Genomic DNA, 17,269 nt, shown 5'->3' on the forward strand with positions numbered 1-17,269 from the left:
TTTTGTTTTGTTGAGATGGAGTCTCGCTGTGTTGCACAGGCTAGAGTGCAGTGGCAAGATCTTGGCTCACTGCAACTTCTGCCTCCTGGGTTCAAGCAATTCTTCTGCCTCAGCCTCCTGAGTAGCTGGGATTGCAGGCAACTGCTATAATGCTCAGCTAATTTTTGTATTTTTAGTAGAGACAGGTTTTCTCCATGTTGGCCAAACTGGTCTGAAACTCCTGACCTCAAGTGATCACCCGCCTCAGCCTCCCAAAGTGTTGGGATTACAGGCGTGAGCCACTGCGCCCAGCCTCATCAAGCCATCCTTGAGTTCACAACAAAAACCCAGAAGGTAGGGTGAGACCCATGCTTCTGTTCCAGAGGGAATTTCCTCTAAATCTCCATACCACATGCATCTCCAAGGACCCTGAAAACAGTCATCTGACACTCCCGTGTGCTGGGGACCAGCCCCTTGGGCCTAGACCCAGTAATTTCTTTATCTGTGCTAATTCCAATAATGGTCTGTGTAAAAGTAACAGTGGGAGCCCAAGAGGCTTCCAGACAGGAGAGGATTCAGGGGAGAGTATAGGTGAGCAGGCCAGAGGCTCTAGGCCCTACGCATTGCAGAGCCCAGTGCAGAAGTTCCAGCTCATTTAACTCAAGGTGTGTAGCAGAGATACAGAGGTTTTGGGATCAAGCAGATGTAAGCTAGACTCTCAGGTCTGCCACTAACTTGCAGGCAAATTATTTAACCTCTCTGGTCTCAATTTCCCTGCCAGTAAAATAGGCATAATAATAGGATTTCCCTTTGTGGGTTGTCCATGAGGATTGAGCAAGGCACCTCGTGTAGAGGGCATAGCAGTGCTTCCACATGGTTAGCTGGTAGAGAGATATTGGCCATTTTTATTAATTCAACACATGTTTATTGGGTACTGCTATGGACTGGTACTGGGTACTTTAGGGGAGTTATGTCCCGCCCCCTGAAATTCATATACTGAAATCCTGACCTCCAGTATGACTGTATTTGGAGATTGGGCTTTTAGGAGGTAAAGTTAAATGAGGTCATAAGGATGGAGTCCTAATCTGACAGGGTTGGTGGCCATAGAAAAAGAGGAGGAGAGGAGGGAAGGCCACAGGAGGACATGGTGAGAAGGCGGCCACCTGCAAGTCAGGGCGAGAGCCCTCCTCAGAGCATGACCATGCTGGCACTTCGATCTTGGGCTTCCAGCCTCCAGACTTATGAAAGATAAATGCTTATTGCTGAAGCCATCCAGTCTATGGTACTTAGTTATGGCAGCCTGAGCTGACAAAGACAGGTGCGTACTGCCTGGCAGCATGAGCCGGATGCTGCTGCAGCGTGCAATGAACAAGACAGATCTGCATTCTCCTGGAGGTGAGAATCTAATGAGGGGAGAAGAGAGGTGCACACAAAATAGTGCAAGTCGTGACAGGAAAAGGCTCTAAGAGAAGAGCAGGCAGGTTGTGCAGGCTAGGGCAGAGGGCGGGGCGGGGCGGGATGGGGGGGCTAGAGGAGTGCTGATATGCTGTGGAGTGGCGGAGCATCAGAGAAAGATGCGTGCTTTGGGTAGCCCACAAGGCTGGAATTGTCCAGGGAAGAGGTGATGCTTCCGGGTGGGGGTGGTGGCAGGGATAGTGGCTGGAAGGGCAAGAGTGGGGAGGCATTTCAGAAATGTTTCCCCATAGTTGTAGGAGCTGGCGAGGGTGCAGTCAAGAAAACCTGGGGCTTCTTGAGATCCAGTCAGGCCAGGTAGGAGGAGGGAGCGGGAGGAAGACCATGCTGGGAAGCAGATTCTGATGGGAATGAAGCTGGGACCAACGAGGTGGGGTGTTTGTTTGTTTGTTTGTTTTGGCACATTAGTTCAGAGAACCGCTGGCTGAAGCAGAGAGGAAAAGGAACAGAACGTGGATCTGGGAAGAAGCTGCCACGTAATTGCCACGGAAAGAGTGGCTGTTGGCAGGAGCTGCATTTAGGAAGCATGGTAGTGGGCCCTGCCAAGGGAGGCGGTCATGATTCATGCCTGGGAAGTGCTCGAGGCCAGAACGGAGGTTGGATGAGGTGCCGGGGCCTGGGGCGTGGCGGCCGTGGTAGACTGGCCCGTGCCAGCGATGGCTGGGCTCAGGGTCTGGCTCAGGGGAGTGTTGCTGAGAGTTGCTGTCCCTAGAATTTGTAAAATCTGACTCTGGGGGTGGAGAGCCAGGAGAGGGGTGGTTGCTGTGGCAACAAGGGCACTCCACAGGGGTAGGGTGGGGCAGTCGCAGTGGTGGGGGTGGGGATCACAGGCCTGCCTTGCTTCACATCCCAGGTGTGGGCTTAACCGCAACAAAGCTACCAAGAGGCCATGGGCTTGGCCCCTTCATGTTCAGTGCAAGAAACAGATCCAGACAGCTTTCTGGAAAGGGAACGTATTTATACATTTTCCTAAAAGTTCAAATGCAAGGAGAGAGCTCATTCTTAAATCAATATTGTAATGAATGTCAAGAATTCCTTTGAAATAAAAGTCCCCAGGGCTTGTTTTTTAAAAACCTGTTTCATAAGTAGGATTTTCGTCCATGTCACTTTCATAAAGTAGGACACTCCAGAATTGCCCCTCTGAGTTTTAGAAAATATTAAGCCCCAGTTATCATCAACAGTAGGTATGTAAATTGGTGCAACCACTTTGGAAGAAAATATGGCATAACTAATCAAAACTAAAAATGCACACAACCGTTGAACACTCGTTCCTCTTCTAGGGATTTTTCTTGCAGATAGACGAACTAAAAACTGGAATCTTTGGGAGGCTGAGGGGGGCAGATCACTTGAGGTCAGGAGTTTGAGACCAGCCTGGGCAACATGATGAAACCCCATCTCTACTAAAAATACAAAAAATAGCTAGGCATGGTGGCACATGCCTGTAGTCCCAGCTACTCAGGAGGCTGAGGTATGAGAATGGCTTGAGCCTGGGAGGTGGAGGTTACAGTGAGCCAAGATCTCACCACTGCACTCCAGCCTGGGCAACAGAGCCAGACCCTGTCTCAAAAACAAAAACAAAACCAAAAAAACCCTGGAATCTATGTGTCCAGGGAGAGGAGACTGGTAAAATGCACCATGTTATGATATAGAATAGTAGGTATCTTTAAAAGAATGTGGTAGATATAAACTAGCTCCAGGAAATGTCCAGAAATCTGAAGTGAAAAATGAAAGGCACATAATAGAGTATTTAAAAAAGGGGGCCCTGCAAAAATCGGGTTGTATATGCATAGAAAACTTTGAAAGACTGCACAAGACATTGGCCCTGGAGAAATGGATCTGGGGTCTGGACTGGCAGGAAAACTTACTTTTTATTACAAACCCTTTTGAGCATGTTAAATAACATGTTACTATGTGCACATGTTACTTTACAATTGAAAAAAAAAGGTTAAGGAGAGAAAAGTGGTCTCTTTCTTAGGAATCCTGAGAGGAATGATGGGGGAAGAGTCTCCCAGGATACAACCAGCCATCCACACAAAACAAAATGCTTCCAGCAGGATTTTACACACACTACCTCGAGCTGGAGTTCTCTTTTTATTTGATTTTTATTATGACAAAAGTAGTATGTGGGCAGTAAAGGAATGCTGGAAAAGTAGATAGAAGAAAAAAAATTGCTCGTGGATATGCCGCGTAACTCAACCGTGTTCGCCTTCGGTGTCTTTCCAGGATAGAGCTTTTTCCATAGTTGGAATCGTAATATATTCCCGTTTGGTTTCTTGATTTGTTTGTTTGTTTGTTTTGAGATGGAGTCTCGCTCTGTCGCACAGGCTGGAGTGCAGTGGTATGATCTCGGCTCACTGCAACCTCCACCTCCCGGATTCAAGCGATTCTCCTTCCTCAGCCTCCCGAGTAGCTGGGACTTCGGGTGCCTGTCACCATACCTGGCTAATTTTTGGATTTTTAGTAGGGTTTTCAATGTTGGCCAGGCTGTTCTTGAACTCCTGACTTCAGGAGATCTGTTCACCTCGGCCTCCCAAAGTGCTGGGATTACAGGTGTGAGCCACTGTGCCCGGCCTTGATTTGTTTTTTCACTTAACATTGTATTAGAATATTTTCCTCTGTCCTTAAGAATCTTGACAAGAGACATATGTTGACTTTTTGGACATGGTTTCCTCTCACCCAATTCTTCCCAAAGTCAATCCTAATTCTCCTTGTTTTCGTTCAAGCCTATTTGATTTTCCGGCATCTTCAGTGAAACAGGAGATGCCCGCTGCCAGGCCTTCGGTGTTCACAGATGTCCTTGAGCACTTATGGACTCCATGGGCCCTTGGACTCCTTGGGGACCTCCCCTGTGACTAGCAGCGATGTTCCCGGCTCTGGTCCCAGGGGGAGGCCAGAGTGCAGCGCCACCTGGTGGCCGGGAGTCACAAGGCGCGGACCCAGACCCGTTCAGGTTCTTTGTAGTCGCAGGTAAAGAGTTCTCTTCTAGAATTGGGTTGTTAAACCAGTGGCGAAGGTCACTGATGCCAGCTGCCCGCTGGAGCCCCCAGGAGCCCACCGAAGCTCGGCCCTTCAGGAGCTGGTCAGGGGGCTGCCTGGGAGACCCGCCTCATCGTGAGCACCTACCTGGTGCCAGACACATTACATAACTTCCCAGACATTCTTCAACATGCTGTCACTATCGCTTTGCAGAGATGCAAACCAATCCAGAGATGCTAAATAGTCATGGTAAAGCTGAGATTTGGACCCCAGCCTTGTTCCTGCGTGTCTAATTCAGAGTCTGATTTACAGCACTAAAATGGAGCTTATCAGAGGCGCAGAACAGGGAATGGGGTGGAGGGTGCCGTGATTTGAGACATCGCCTTCCCATTGTTGGGGATGCACCAAGCCCCAGGAAGCCGTGGGGCCTCATAGATGGATGGTCTCTGGCAAAGTCCGTCAGGAATTCAGAAGACTGCGGCCACTAGCTCTGCAAATCTGAATGAAATTTGTGCCTGCAGGGTCCTGGGTGGATCTGGAAATGTCAAGATGCCGGTAGCAGAAAAGGAACTGGAAACGGAAAGGCAGGCTGGTGGAGCCTGGTATCTTGACAGAGCTCCAAAAACAACTGTGGAAAGAGAGGGATGGAAAGAGAGAGAGAGAGAGAAAGAGAGAAAGGCTGGGCAGGGAGAGAGAGAGCTGGGTGGGAAGAAATCCTTTTCTGGCAGATGTTAAGGGATCATGATCCGCTAGGTTTGGGAGTGTTCCAGCTCTGCCAGATGTCTCCAGTGGGACGGTCTCCCTTCATCCTAGTCAGGGGCTGGGACTTGCCGTCCTCTTCCACCATCTCAGTAAGCGACCTTGGCCTTTGATTTGAGAGGGGCCGATGTGGGCAGGGTAAATTCTCAGGACACAGGAGAGCATCCATCCTTCTTAACAAACTGTGAATAAGGTGCTGGCTCCTGCTTTTGACTGGTTTTCCCAGCTGGTCTTCCTCAGTGGCAGGAAGCAGGAGCCTGGGGGCTGACCCACCTGCCCTGGGCTCCTTGGGAGGGGAACAGTGGTGCTTGATCCCAGGAGGCTCCCTGTGAGTGACTGCTCCCTTCTCCAGTGAAGGATGTCTTATGATCAGGTCTGAAGACGAGGGAAGTTCACTATTGATCACGCCAGCCAGTGAGCAAATTTCTAACTTCATGGTCAAGTATTTGCCCTTCTATTAATCAGGGTTCTTCAGAGAAGCAGATAGATAAGCAGATAGATAGATAGATAGATGATAGATAGATAGATAGATAGATAGATAGATAGATAGGGAGATAGATGGCTAGATAGATAGGTAGATGGCTAAATAGATAGATGGATGGCTACATGGATGGATAGATAGATGGCTAGATAGATAGATGGCTACATAGATGGATAGATAGATAGATGGCTAAATAGATAGATGGTTAGATAGATAGACAGATGGCTACATACATAGACAGATAGCTAGATAGATAGATGGATAAATAGATGGCTAGATAGATAGATGACTAAATAGGCAGATCGATAGATTTATAGATCAATAGATAGATAATAGATAGACAGATGGCTAGACAGATGGATGGCTAGATAGACAGATGGCTAGATAGATAGTGGCTAGATAGATGGATAGGTATTTGGCTAGATAGATAGATGGATGGATGGTTAGCTAGATAGCTAGATAAATGGCTGGATAGATAGATGGATGGCTAGATACATAGATGACTAGATAGATAGTGGCTAGATGGATAGATAGACAGATGGCTAGATAGATAAATAGATGGATAGATAGATGGCTAGATAGGTGGATAGATAGGTGGATGGCTAGATAGATAGATGGCTAGATACATAGATGGCTAGAGATGGATGGCTGGAGAGATACACAAGTGGACAGATAGATACATAGATAGATATTTATGGAATTGGCTCATAGGATGGTCAAGGCTAGCAAGTGCAAAGTCTGTAGAGTGGGCTGGCAGGCTGGAGACCCAGGGAAGAGTTGCTGCTGCGGCTCGAGTCCATAGGCAATCTACTGGCAAATTCACTCTTTGGAGGAAGTCAGTCTTTTTCTATTAAGACCTTCAGCTTATTGGATGAGGCCTACACACAGGAATTGCTTTACTCAAAGTCTACTGATTTAAATGTTCATGTCATCTAAAAAATACCTTCAGAGAGACATCTAGAATAATGTCGACCAAATATCTGGGTCCTGAGGCCCAGCCAAGTTAACATAAAATTAACCATCAGTGCTCCCTTTGCTTTTAGCACTCAGTGAGTGAACACTTCAGCCCCTGCACCCCAAGCCATGAGTGATATCTATCTATCCACCCAGGCTGGGGGAGAGTGGGAGCCCTGGGGCATAGTAAAGGGCTTCAATGAACACAGGAGGGGAAGGGAAGTACAGTGACAAATGCTTAGATATATTGTATATCTGTTAACATTGTATAGTAGATATATATTATATATATATAATGTGTGTGTATATATATATATATACACACACTATATATATATAATGTAATGTGCGTGTGTATGTGTATACACACACACACACACACACACACACACATATATATATATACACAGTATATATTGACCTCTGCCTCCCCTCTCCTGGCTTAGTCCCTTCTCAGACCCTGAAATTCTTTCTGTTTCTTGTCCACGGTGGAAGGACCCCTGGACAAGAAGCTTGGTGTCTCCACTGTGACTCTCTCCCAGCCTGCCCTGACCCTGTCCTGAGACTCAAACCTTCCTGTGACCTGCCCTCACTCAAGGTTTCCAAAGCAGAATCTCTCCTATGCCTTGGCCCTGCCACGTCAGCCCTCCTCTTCAACACTGAGGCCTGTCTGTTCTTCCCGGAGCTTCTAGAGTTGGCTGAGTGCCCATGACCAGGTGCCTGCCAGACCACCCTGATGCTTCTCACTGCCCAGCTTTCCCAGAAATTGCTCAAGTCCCCTGATGGGGCCTGGGGCTTGCCAGGGCTAGCAGTGCCTTTGGGCAGGTGCCCCAGTCTGGACCTAGGATCACATGAGTGAGTCCGACCCCACTTCTTCCCCTCAGCTGCTTTCCAAGCCTCTGCCCCTTGGGTGAGGTTGACCAGATGCTCCAAGGAATGTGTAGACTCACACTATGCAATCGCTCTGGGGCCCTATGGCTGGGTGTGGCTCCTGGGCACAGCCTGGGGAGCAGGTTCCTCCTTTGAGTGGCCCCCAGCATTGAGGACAGCAGGGATAGTGGCAGGTGGTCTAGGACCTCCTCACCCCTGCGAGCAGCAGCTGGAGTCCCTTGTCCCTTCTGGAGGCTCCTGTCCACTATCAGGCAGCCGCCTCCTCCAACGTCTTTCGAGGACATTGCTGCACAGCACCGATATACCCATGGGCTCTTCCCAGCAGCATCATCTCCCACCTCCCATCCACGTGGTGATGCTGAGCTCTCCACATTGGTCTTGCCAAGCCAGATGCAGGCGGACATCCCTGGAGAGTGAGACTGCTCTTGTATTTGGAGGGCTGGGGTGCAGTCATCATCAAGTGGGATCTCAAGATAGGAATGCAGTGATTATGGCCTAATACACTCAAGAGAATATGGCTGGAAGATGTGTGGTTCTACCTTTATGCTGTAAAATTTGGGACAGTAAAATTTTTTTTGTTTTTGAGATGGAGTCTCGCTCTATCGCCTAGGCTGGAGTGCAGTGGCGCGATCTCGGCTCACTGCAATCTCTGCCTCCTGGGTTCAAGCGATTCTCCTGCCTCAGCCTCCAAAGTAGCTGTAGCTGTGATTACAGGCATGTACCACACCTGGATGATTTTTTTTTTTTTTTTTTAGTAGAGACAGGGTTTCACCATGTTAACCAGGCTGGTCTCAAACTCCTGACCTCAGGTGATCTACCCACCTCAGCCTCCCAAAGTGCTGGGATTACAGGTGTAAGCCACTGTGCCTGGCCACTCTCTAGCCATTATTTGAAGTCTTCATTGATAAATCACTATCCCTCACATGAGTTCGTGAATTTTGTAATATGTTAAAATTATTTATATTGACTGGATACCTACAAAAGAAAAAATCCACCCACCAAAGGGGCAGCCCTGATCTAGATACTGGGATTTTCTGGAGGGCAGAAGAGTCGGGGACAAGCCAGCTGACCATGCTGGATAGATCAGGCAATTGGGTAGAAAAGGAAGCAAAGATGGGATGGGTCTTAAAAACGAGGGGTGCGTGCCTGTGTGGCATGTGTGCCAGGGGATCTCACTCTGTGGAATGGCAAGGACCGTGGGAATAGAGGTGTGAGAGGTGCGGGGCTGGGGGTTTGGGGGAGCTCTCTGAGTAGAGCAGTCTTGGCGTGGTAGGGGTCTCTAGAGATGAGTGGGTGGAGATGGAAAGGGACCAGTATTGCAAATGGATCCTCCTGGTGGCGTGGTCTGGGGCTTCATGGATGTTAGTGGAGGCCGGCAGGGAAGCGAGGAGGGTGCGAAGGTGCACAGTGGGGGCATAGGAGATGGCCCCATAAAGAGGGGGTGGACAGGTGCTGAGTGGAGGCCTCCACGCTGGGCTGCTGCAGAGGTGGCATGCTCCAGGAGGGCCGGAGTGTGGAGGCCAGTTCCCATCACCAATGTGTCCCCACGCCTGGCTCCAGGCCTGGCCAGAGGTCCTTGACTGGGAGTGCTTTTTCTGCCCTACAGACTCACCTGCCATGCGTGTTGCTCAGCGGGGAAGTGCTGGGGGCCCTGTTCTGGGAAAACCATCAGTGTGATGCATGTTGAGCCCCTGGGCACATGTGAGCTCCTTTATGAGCTGCGTCCTTCAAGTTAGACAAGAAGAAACCAAGGCCGAGAGAGAGAAGAAACTTGACCAGGTTCCCACAGCTTGAATGTGGTGGCGCTGCCTGGCTGGTGCCCCTTCCTGGAGGGGGTCTGCTGTCATGTCCTGGAGGGCAAGGCCTGGATGTGGGATGGTGGGGGCACTCTTTGTGCAGCAGGTCAACACGTGCCCCTTCAGCCTTGGTGAGCCTGACCCAAAGACGGAGGGTGCCCAGGTCTGGGGGCCGAGGGATGGGTGTCCACTGCAGAGCCCTCAGAAATGACTGGTCCCGGATGGCGGTCCCTGGAGAGGCAGCTCCTCTTTGAGTGGTGGGCAAACGTGGCCATGCCCAGCCTTGGAGGCGGTGCAGTCCGACTGGCCGTCCTGACTGCTGAGATGCAGGACTCAGCACCCAGTGTTGTCCTTGGCCAGGCGGCCAGCTTGCCCTGTGGGGCTTTGGGGTTCTCCTCTCCGAGCTTGTTTCCCCAGCATCCTGGAGAAGCCCAGGGACAAACCCAGCCTATGTTCCCGCTGTAAACGGTCCACATCCCCTCCGAGCTCCCTTTGTGTGTCTCCAAGCTGGACTGCAGGGATCAGAGCTGTGCTGCCCGTGCAGCACCCACCTGCCCCTGGGAATGAGCGTAATGGGGTCACAGAGCCATCACTTGGACCTTGGTGCCCTCGGCTGGTGGCGGCCAAGGTCTCCCAGCACCCAGGCCGCTGGGAGTCTCTAAGGGGGAGGGGTGGGGCTCGACTATCCCCTCCCCCTCAAGTTTGCTCTGTCCTGGGGCAGGCCGTAGTCCCAGTTGAGAAGCTGTGCCCCCTTGGGTGTTTTGGAGGTTCAGGGTGGGTGTTGAAAAGCCCTGGGGGAGAGCAGAAGGCTCGGGGGCCTGTCTAGAGTGTGGCATCCCACGTGGGCGTCAGCACGGCCGCAGAAGAACTACTCCTGGGGCCCACCCATGCCTGCTAGGCCACGCGTCTTCAGAAGTGGCCACAACTCTCCTGACGTCTCTGGAGCCGGTCATTCCACCCAGGGGACTTCAGCTGCCACTGGACACTTCAACTGTAGGCTGCGACCTGTTCCCAGGAAGGAGAGGGCAGGCGAGGGAGCCGCGGCAGCCGTGGCAGGGTGTGGGGGACGCTGGACGGCCAGCCTCCCCTCCCCGCTCTCTCTCTCGCTTGGTTTCTGTAATGAGGAAGTTGTCCGCAGCTCAGTTTCCTTTCCCTCGCTGAGCGCCTGAAACAGGAAGTCAGTCAGTTAAGCTGGTGGCAGCAGCCGAGGCCACCAAGAGGCAACAGGCGGCAGGTTGCAGCGGAGGGGCCTCCGCTCCCCTCGGTGGTGTGTGGGTCCTGGGGGTGCCCGCCGGCCCGGCCGAGGAGGCCCACGCCCACCATGGTCCCCTGCTGGAACCACGGCAACATCACTCGCTCCAAGGCGGAGGAGCTGCTCTCCAGGACGGGCAAGGACGGGAGCTTCCTCGTGCGTGCCAGCGAGTCCATCTCCCGGGCATACGCGCTCTGTGTGCTGTGAGTACAACATGCTCCCTCCCCGGGCACAGAGATGACAGAGGAGCTTAGAGGGGGCCCAGCATTGGGATGGGTTGTTCTTATGTCACAGGACAGAGTGATCTGACATGCACACTTCCCCACCACCCTGTCATGGACCCTGTCCTTGGACCTTGGCCTTGGAGTTCAGAGAGCTGGTCTCGTGGCAGGTTTTGCAGCCTTGGAGCTGTCAGAACCACTCTGAGGCCTGATCTTACACCCCAGCTTCCCATGAGCTGTGTGGACCTTGTGGCTTCCTTGGAGTCTGGGGACCGAGAGAAGGGAGTTTGGGCTTTTTGAGCCAGGAGGAGGCTCAGGGCTCCGTGGAGGTGGGTGTGTTAGAGATCAGCTCAAAGATGCCCAGCTCAGAAACCCTGAGAAGAGCAAAGGTGGCAAGGGGGACCCTTCCTGGAGCACCCAGGCTTCGGGCCCCTGGAAGCAGCTGTTGTTTGGTGAGCCAAGAATATGGGGTGAGTTTAATCAAGAAAGGACTTTCCGTTCACTCAGAAGCTGCTTTCAGGGGCCTGAGAGCAGAGGAAGTCACCGTTACCAGCAGCGAGCAGCCTTTTCTCTCTCCTGAGCACTCGGCTGTGACTGCTGCCCACCCCCCACCCCCTCCATTTGGGTCTCTGTCACCATCAACTCCTCCCACTGCCCGGTTGGGGATGTTACTGAATGTGCCAGCTGTGCCAACAATGGAGGAACCAGCCACTTGCTGAAGGGTTCCTTTCTAAAACCCCCTTCCTGTCCAGTGTCTGAAGGAGGCCCTTGCCCTGCAGCTCTTGGTCTAATCATTTTGCCGGGGCCTCAGGCAGTGCCAGGGCGTAGCCAGGGAAGGGTGTGTCCACCTGAACATCTCAAGTAGCATCCCTGGGCTGGCAGAAATGTTCCCCTGAGCAGCCAGGGCCTTGCCCTTCTCCAGGCAGGAGGGGAAGTGGGTGATGAACCCAGACCTGTTTTGAATACTGACTCACAGCTGGGACCTGCCGTGCTAAGCATTTGTTAGCCCATTTCATCCTCACCACAACCTAAAGTGAAGGTCCTGTTAAAAGCCCCACTTTGCAGATGAGAAATCTGAGGTCCTGGCAGGTTAAGTGAGTGACAACAGTCAAAGCCACGGCCATGTGCCCCCAGAGGCTGCAGCTGAGAGCAGCAGCCTGTGGCCCAACCTCTCCTGCTCCCAGTCCAGCGGGGCATGCCTGTAGCCTTGCGGGGCTGGAGAAAGAAGCAAGGGGAGCCAGAGTGTTTGCAGGGTCAGCTGGGGCACTGGAAACCAAGCCAGGCTCACAGCCGGTCGCTGGCCTGTGCTGACAGTCTGCAGCCCCACCTCCAAAGACTAGTTTCCTGTGCCCCTCTCTCATGCCTCAGGGGAAGGAACGCAGGCCCAGGCTGCCTGGACTTCCCCAATGGGGACCTGCTGCTGCTGGGGCCTTAGAAGGGGCAGGAAGATTCTCTTAGGCATCTCACAAACCCAGTCTGACTCCACCCGGCCCGTGTGGATTACTTGGATTTCTCTCCTGGCCCAGTGGGATCTTGTCCTGGCTGTTTGGTGTTGGCTGAGCCGAGGGCTTCCAGGGCCCTATCTCATTAACCTTCACCGCAGCCCTTTGACCAGGGCTTGCTTTGTGGTTGCTCAGGTTACAGACATGGGGCGTGGGTCTCTCTGACTCCAAGCTGTGAGCATCTTAACGCCTAGGATCAGCCTGAGCCAGAGTCAGAGCTGGAGAGGCCTTGGAGAAGCTCTGGTGAAACAGCCCTGGTTTTTCAGGGGGTAGACAGAGTGCAGAGAGCCCGAGGCCTTTGTCCACCATGCTGGCTGGGGGCAAAACTGCTGGGATCCAGGCCGGTTCTCGTATTCCTTCCTCCACCTCTTCTCTCTGAACCCTTGTCTGCACTGAGTTACTCTCAGAGTCATGATGGGTGTGCAGTGTCTGCTCCTTAGAGAGGGACCTGTGGTGCCTACAGATGTCCACTATCCTCCTTAGCCGAAGCCTCGTCAGCCTCCTATCCTGAGGCTGCTGGGCTGCAAACACCAGGAGCCCCACCCCTTGGCCAGACAAACCCTGGGCTCAGGGTTCCCCTTTCTCCTCTGCTCAGGGTGGGAAGCTTCCCCTCTTGCAGGGTCAGGCTCCACTGTAGGCCATGGGATGCTATGGACCTGCAGACTTTGCACACATCTGCAGGCTTCATATGGCTGCCACCCTGGATTTTGCCAATTACGGAGATTTTAAAACTAAAAACTAAATGAATGATAACAAACTGTCATCTTCCAACACCTCATTTCTTGAAAGAAAGCAGCCTTTGACACCAAAAGAGGCAGGAAGGGCATAAAAAAAAAAGCCAGTCATTTAAAGCAAAGAGATTGAACTTCTTGAAAAACAAACCCTACCACCCTTAGTTTTCTGTGTTCCCTGCAGAGTCGCCGTGGCCTGACGGAGACGGCAAAGGCAGGCAGTCCCAGGCTGAGGGGTGTGCAGGGCAGCCGGGTTTCCTGCGGCTGCAGAAGTAGCAGGCTTTGCCCCCCAGCCCTGGAAGCCTGGAGCCACCCTGCTCTAGAAGTGACTGCAGAAGGAAGCCACACATTCACCCTCCTGCCCTAACAAAGTCCATGGGAAAAGTATACCTGCCCTGTGGCCCCTCGGATCCCCCAGGTGCCCTGACCTCATCCTGCCTGGGCCCCGGCAGCACTCCCTCCCAGGCCCCCTCTGGTGGGCAAGGGGACAACGGCCCGGAGTATCCACCTGATGGTTTGGGCCAGTGTGCCTGGAGTCTCAGGAACCGAGAGCAGCCTCACCAGGGAGGGACCTTTGTGCTCAGGAAAGAGAACAGGATTTGATTATGTAAATGGACTTGAGCAGGGGTTGGACATCAAAAGACAGGGCTGCAATTCAGTGCCACCCACGTGACTTAGGAGTGCACATTCTGCCCATACCCAGCAAACCCTGCATTTCCTCGAGAGAGGTCAGCCCCGTCACCTACCACTGGGCAGGAAAGCTTTGATCTCACCTCAGCAGCTTGGAAAGCCCTGCTTGACAGGGAGCCTGGGCTCCATCTCGGGGCACAGAGAGTTGCAGTGGGAAGACTCCAGCAGATGGCTGCCTGGTTTCAGTCCAACTCTGCCATCTTGCAGCCAGGGGCTCTTCTAAGCAGGGCCTATGTCGTCCCCACCTGGTCCCCACTCAAATCCCCCGGCAGAGTTGGCCCTGCTCCGGGGGGAGTCTGTGGGTGCCTTGAGGGGATGTTGGGCACATCGTGGATGGGAGACATTAAGAGCTGTCAGGCTCATGCCCTCTCCTGCCATGCAGGGGCCAGCACACCTGGCAGGGCCTTATGCTGCAAAGAAGAGATGCCTTGGGAATGGGGTCAGTCAATGCAAGGGTCCATGGGTCAGCCGAGCCGGCATCCCCTTGTGCAATCTGCACAGGCAAAGGTGATCAAAGGCCCAACATCAGGATACACCCTGACCTCTCTGAAGGAGGAGCCGGGGCCTGCGATCGGGCCTAGGGTGACTGGCTCAGCTGGCTGCCATCCAGCCTGGAGTTGCCCAGGAGGGCGGCATTCCCAGCCAATCACTCCAGAGAGAGGGGGCTTCCCTCATGGGGGAGGCGAAGGCACGTGGCTGCCTTTGGCCCAGAACCCAATGCCTGGTCTGGCCACAGCTGAGAGTGTGGTTTTGGTTTCCCTCCACATGTGGCCTTCCACAGGCCACCCAGGCACCATGGCAGGGTCTGGCTCACCCCTTCCCAGGGGCAGTGTAGACAGTGCACTGGACAGACCTTGCTTCACTAACAGAAGGTTGTTACCAACCTGCTCTGCCTAATAACAGCAGGCAACTTCCAAAGAGCTGTGGGCCAGGCACCATTCTAGGCTTATATTGACTCATTTGATGTCCACAAAGACCTTCAAAGGAAGTCCTATTATCCCCACTTTACAGATGGGGAAACCGAGGCACAGAGCAGTTTATGGAACAGGCCTAGTTTACAGGACTAACAAATAACAGGGCCAGGACTTGCATGCATGATTTTCCTGGAAGCGAGAAACAGAGACCAAAAGGTGGCCTATGTGGGGCGGGGCAAAGCCTGGAGAGGGAACTTCTGGTGATGGAGTCACAGAGAAGGGAATTGGGAGGGCGGAACTCCTAACCTCAGAGAGTCCAACAGAGTTGGAAAGCTGTGGTGTGAGCGGGTGGCTAAGTCTCCCTTTCGAAGCTTCAGTAAAATAGACACTGTTAATTATTTTTGTGCAAATGCAATAAGGCACTATTTTTCATATCTGATATTGACAGCAGTGGGAAAAAATGCTGGCCCAGGCAGTAGTCAGAGCTACTGACATCTGGTTCACACCAGAAAGCAGGCCAAGGGGCTTTATCCAAGGCTAACTGGGCCGAGTTTTCTCTCTGCATGCAAGACCAGGAAGGGGTGATGTGCCCTGGAAGGCCTATGTATTTCACTCACTAACTGTATCTTCCATGTGAAGTGATGCAGAGCAAGCGTGTTAAAATGGAGTCTCCAGGTTTTCTGTGCCTATGCTCAGCCCCCCAGAAAAGTCCTTTCGGGTCCAGGGATAGGCTCTAGCTTTGGTGCTTTGCATGTTTGTCTACCTGGTAGGTTAAATTCATAAATTCATGAACACAATCAGCACTTCTTATGTTTTTTTTTTTTTTGACAGAGTCTTGCTCTGTTGCCCAGGCTGGAGTGCAGTGGTGCAATCTTGGCTCACTGCAACCTTCGCCTCACAGGTTTAAGCAATTCTCCTATCTCAGCCTCCCAAGCAGCAGGGATTACAGGTGCCTGCCACCACACCGGGCTAATTTTTTTTTTTTTTTTTTGTATTATCCTCAGGTGATCTGGCCTCTTTGGCCTCCCAAAGTACTGAGATTACAGGCATGAGCCACTGCACCCAGCCTTTATTTTTTTTTTTTTTTGAGATAGTCTCGCTCTGTCGCCCAGGCTGAAGTGCAGTGGCGTGATCTTGGCTCACTGCAACCTCCACCTCCAGGATTCAAGCAATTCTTCTGCCTCAGCCTCCTGAGTAGCTGGGATTACAGGTACCCACCACCATACCTGGCTAATTTTTGTATTTTTAGTAGAGATGGGGTTTCACCATGTTGGCCAGGCTGGTCTTGAACTCCTGACCTCGTGATCCACCTGCCTCAGCCTCCCAAAGTGCTGGGATTACAGGTGTGAGCCACTGCGCCTGGCCCTTTTTTTTTTTTTTTTTTTGAGACAGGGTCTCTCACTGTTGCCCAGGCTGGAGTGCAGTGGCACAATCACGGCTCACTGCAGCCTTGCTTGATCAAGCGATCCTCCTGCCTCAGTTTCCTGAGTAGCTGGTATTCCAGGTGTAAGTCACCAAGCCTGGCTAATCTTTTTTATGTAGAGACAGGGTTTTGCTATGTTGCCCAGGCTGGCCCCTAACTCCTGGAGTCAGGTGGTTCTCCCACCTTGGCCTCCCGAAGTGCTGGCATTACAAGTGTGAGCCACTGCATGCAGCCTCACATCAGCACTTCTCAATTAATTGGTGCCATCTCCCTGCACATGAACCCTTGCGTCATGATGACGTGTGGTCCTCGCAGCCAGGCCTTTCTCCCCACCCCAGACATAGAGTGAGAGGAGCTCTGCTCTTCCCTCTATAATTCGTGCCATGTTGTGCACTCCTGAGGAGCAAGGCTCTGTGGTCTGCTGGCTCTGGTGTGCTGCATTTGCAAAATGCTAACCTTCCTGTGCCAACCCAGCATCTTCACGGGTGGAATGAGGATGACAAGGCCAAAGCCCACTCGTTGGGTTATTTTTTCAAATTGAGGTGTAATTCGTATTCCATACAATCACCCTTTCTATGGTGTGTAATTCTTTATTTTATTTTTTTTTTCCGAGACAGAGTCCTGCTCTGTTGCCCAGGCTGGAGTGCAGTGGCGCAATCTCGGCTCACTGCAACCTCTATCTCCCGGGTTGAAGTGATTCTGCTGCCTCAGCCTCCTGAGTAGCTGGGATTACAAGCGCATGCCACCACGCCTGGCTAATTTTTTTTTTTTTTTCTTTTTGAGACAGAGTCTCACCCTTGTTGCCCAGGCTGGAATGCAATGGTGTGGTCTTGGCTCACTGTAACCTCTGCCTCCTGAATTCAAGCAATCCTCTGCCTCAGCTTCCCAAATAGCTGGGATTACAGGTGGCTGCCACCACACCCAGCTAATTTTTGTATTTTTAGTAGAGACGAGGTTTCACTATGTTGGCTAGGCTGGTCTCGAACTCCTGACCTCAGGTGATCCACCCGCCTCGGCCTCCCAAAGTGCTGGGATTACAGGCGTGAGCCACTGCACCCGGCCTTGGTATACAATTCTTTATCGTGTTTTTAGTGCATTCACAATGTTGTGAAACCAACACCACTGTCTAATTCCAGGACATTCTCAATAACTCGAAAAGAAAAGAAACCGTGTACCCATAGCAGTCACTCCCTATTCCCTCTCCACCCAACCCCTGGCAACAACTAA

The 17,269-nt window shown here is 52.2% G+C and overlaps 1 protein-coding gene across 2 annotated transcripts in view; it reads left to right on the top strand.

The window, feature by feature from the left end:
- The first annotated feature begins 8,102 nt into the window (after positions 1-8,102).
- INPP5D (inositol polyphosphate-5-phosphatase D) overlaps positions 8,103-17,269 on the top strand; it is a 156,104-nt gene continuing 146,937 nt past the window's right edge. For both annotated transcript variants that reach the window (XM_055291011.2, XM_055291012.2), the window contains exon 1: positions 8,103-10,764. In XM_055291011.2, coding sequence (XP_055146986.1) covers positions 10,631-10,764 — 134 coding nt within the window. In that variant the 5' untranslated portion in view covers positions 8,103-10,630. The remainder of the gene's footprint in view (positions 10,765-17,269) is intronic.

The sequence above is a fragment of the Symphalangus syndactylus genome, chromosome 8 (genome assembly GCF_028878055.3).
Source record: "Symphalangus syndactylus isolate Jambi chromosome 8, NHGRI_mSymSyn1-v2.1_pri, whole genome shotgun sequence".
Classification (NCBI taxonomy): domain Eukaryota; kingdom Metazoa; phylum Chordata; class Mammalia; order Primates; family Hylobatidae; genus Symphalangus; species Symphalangus syndactylus.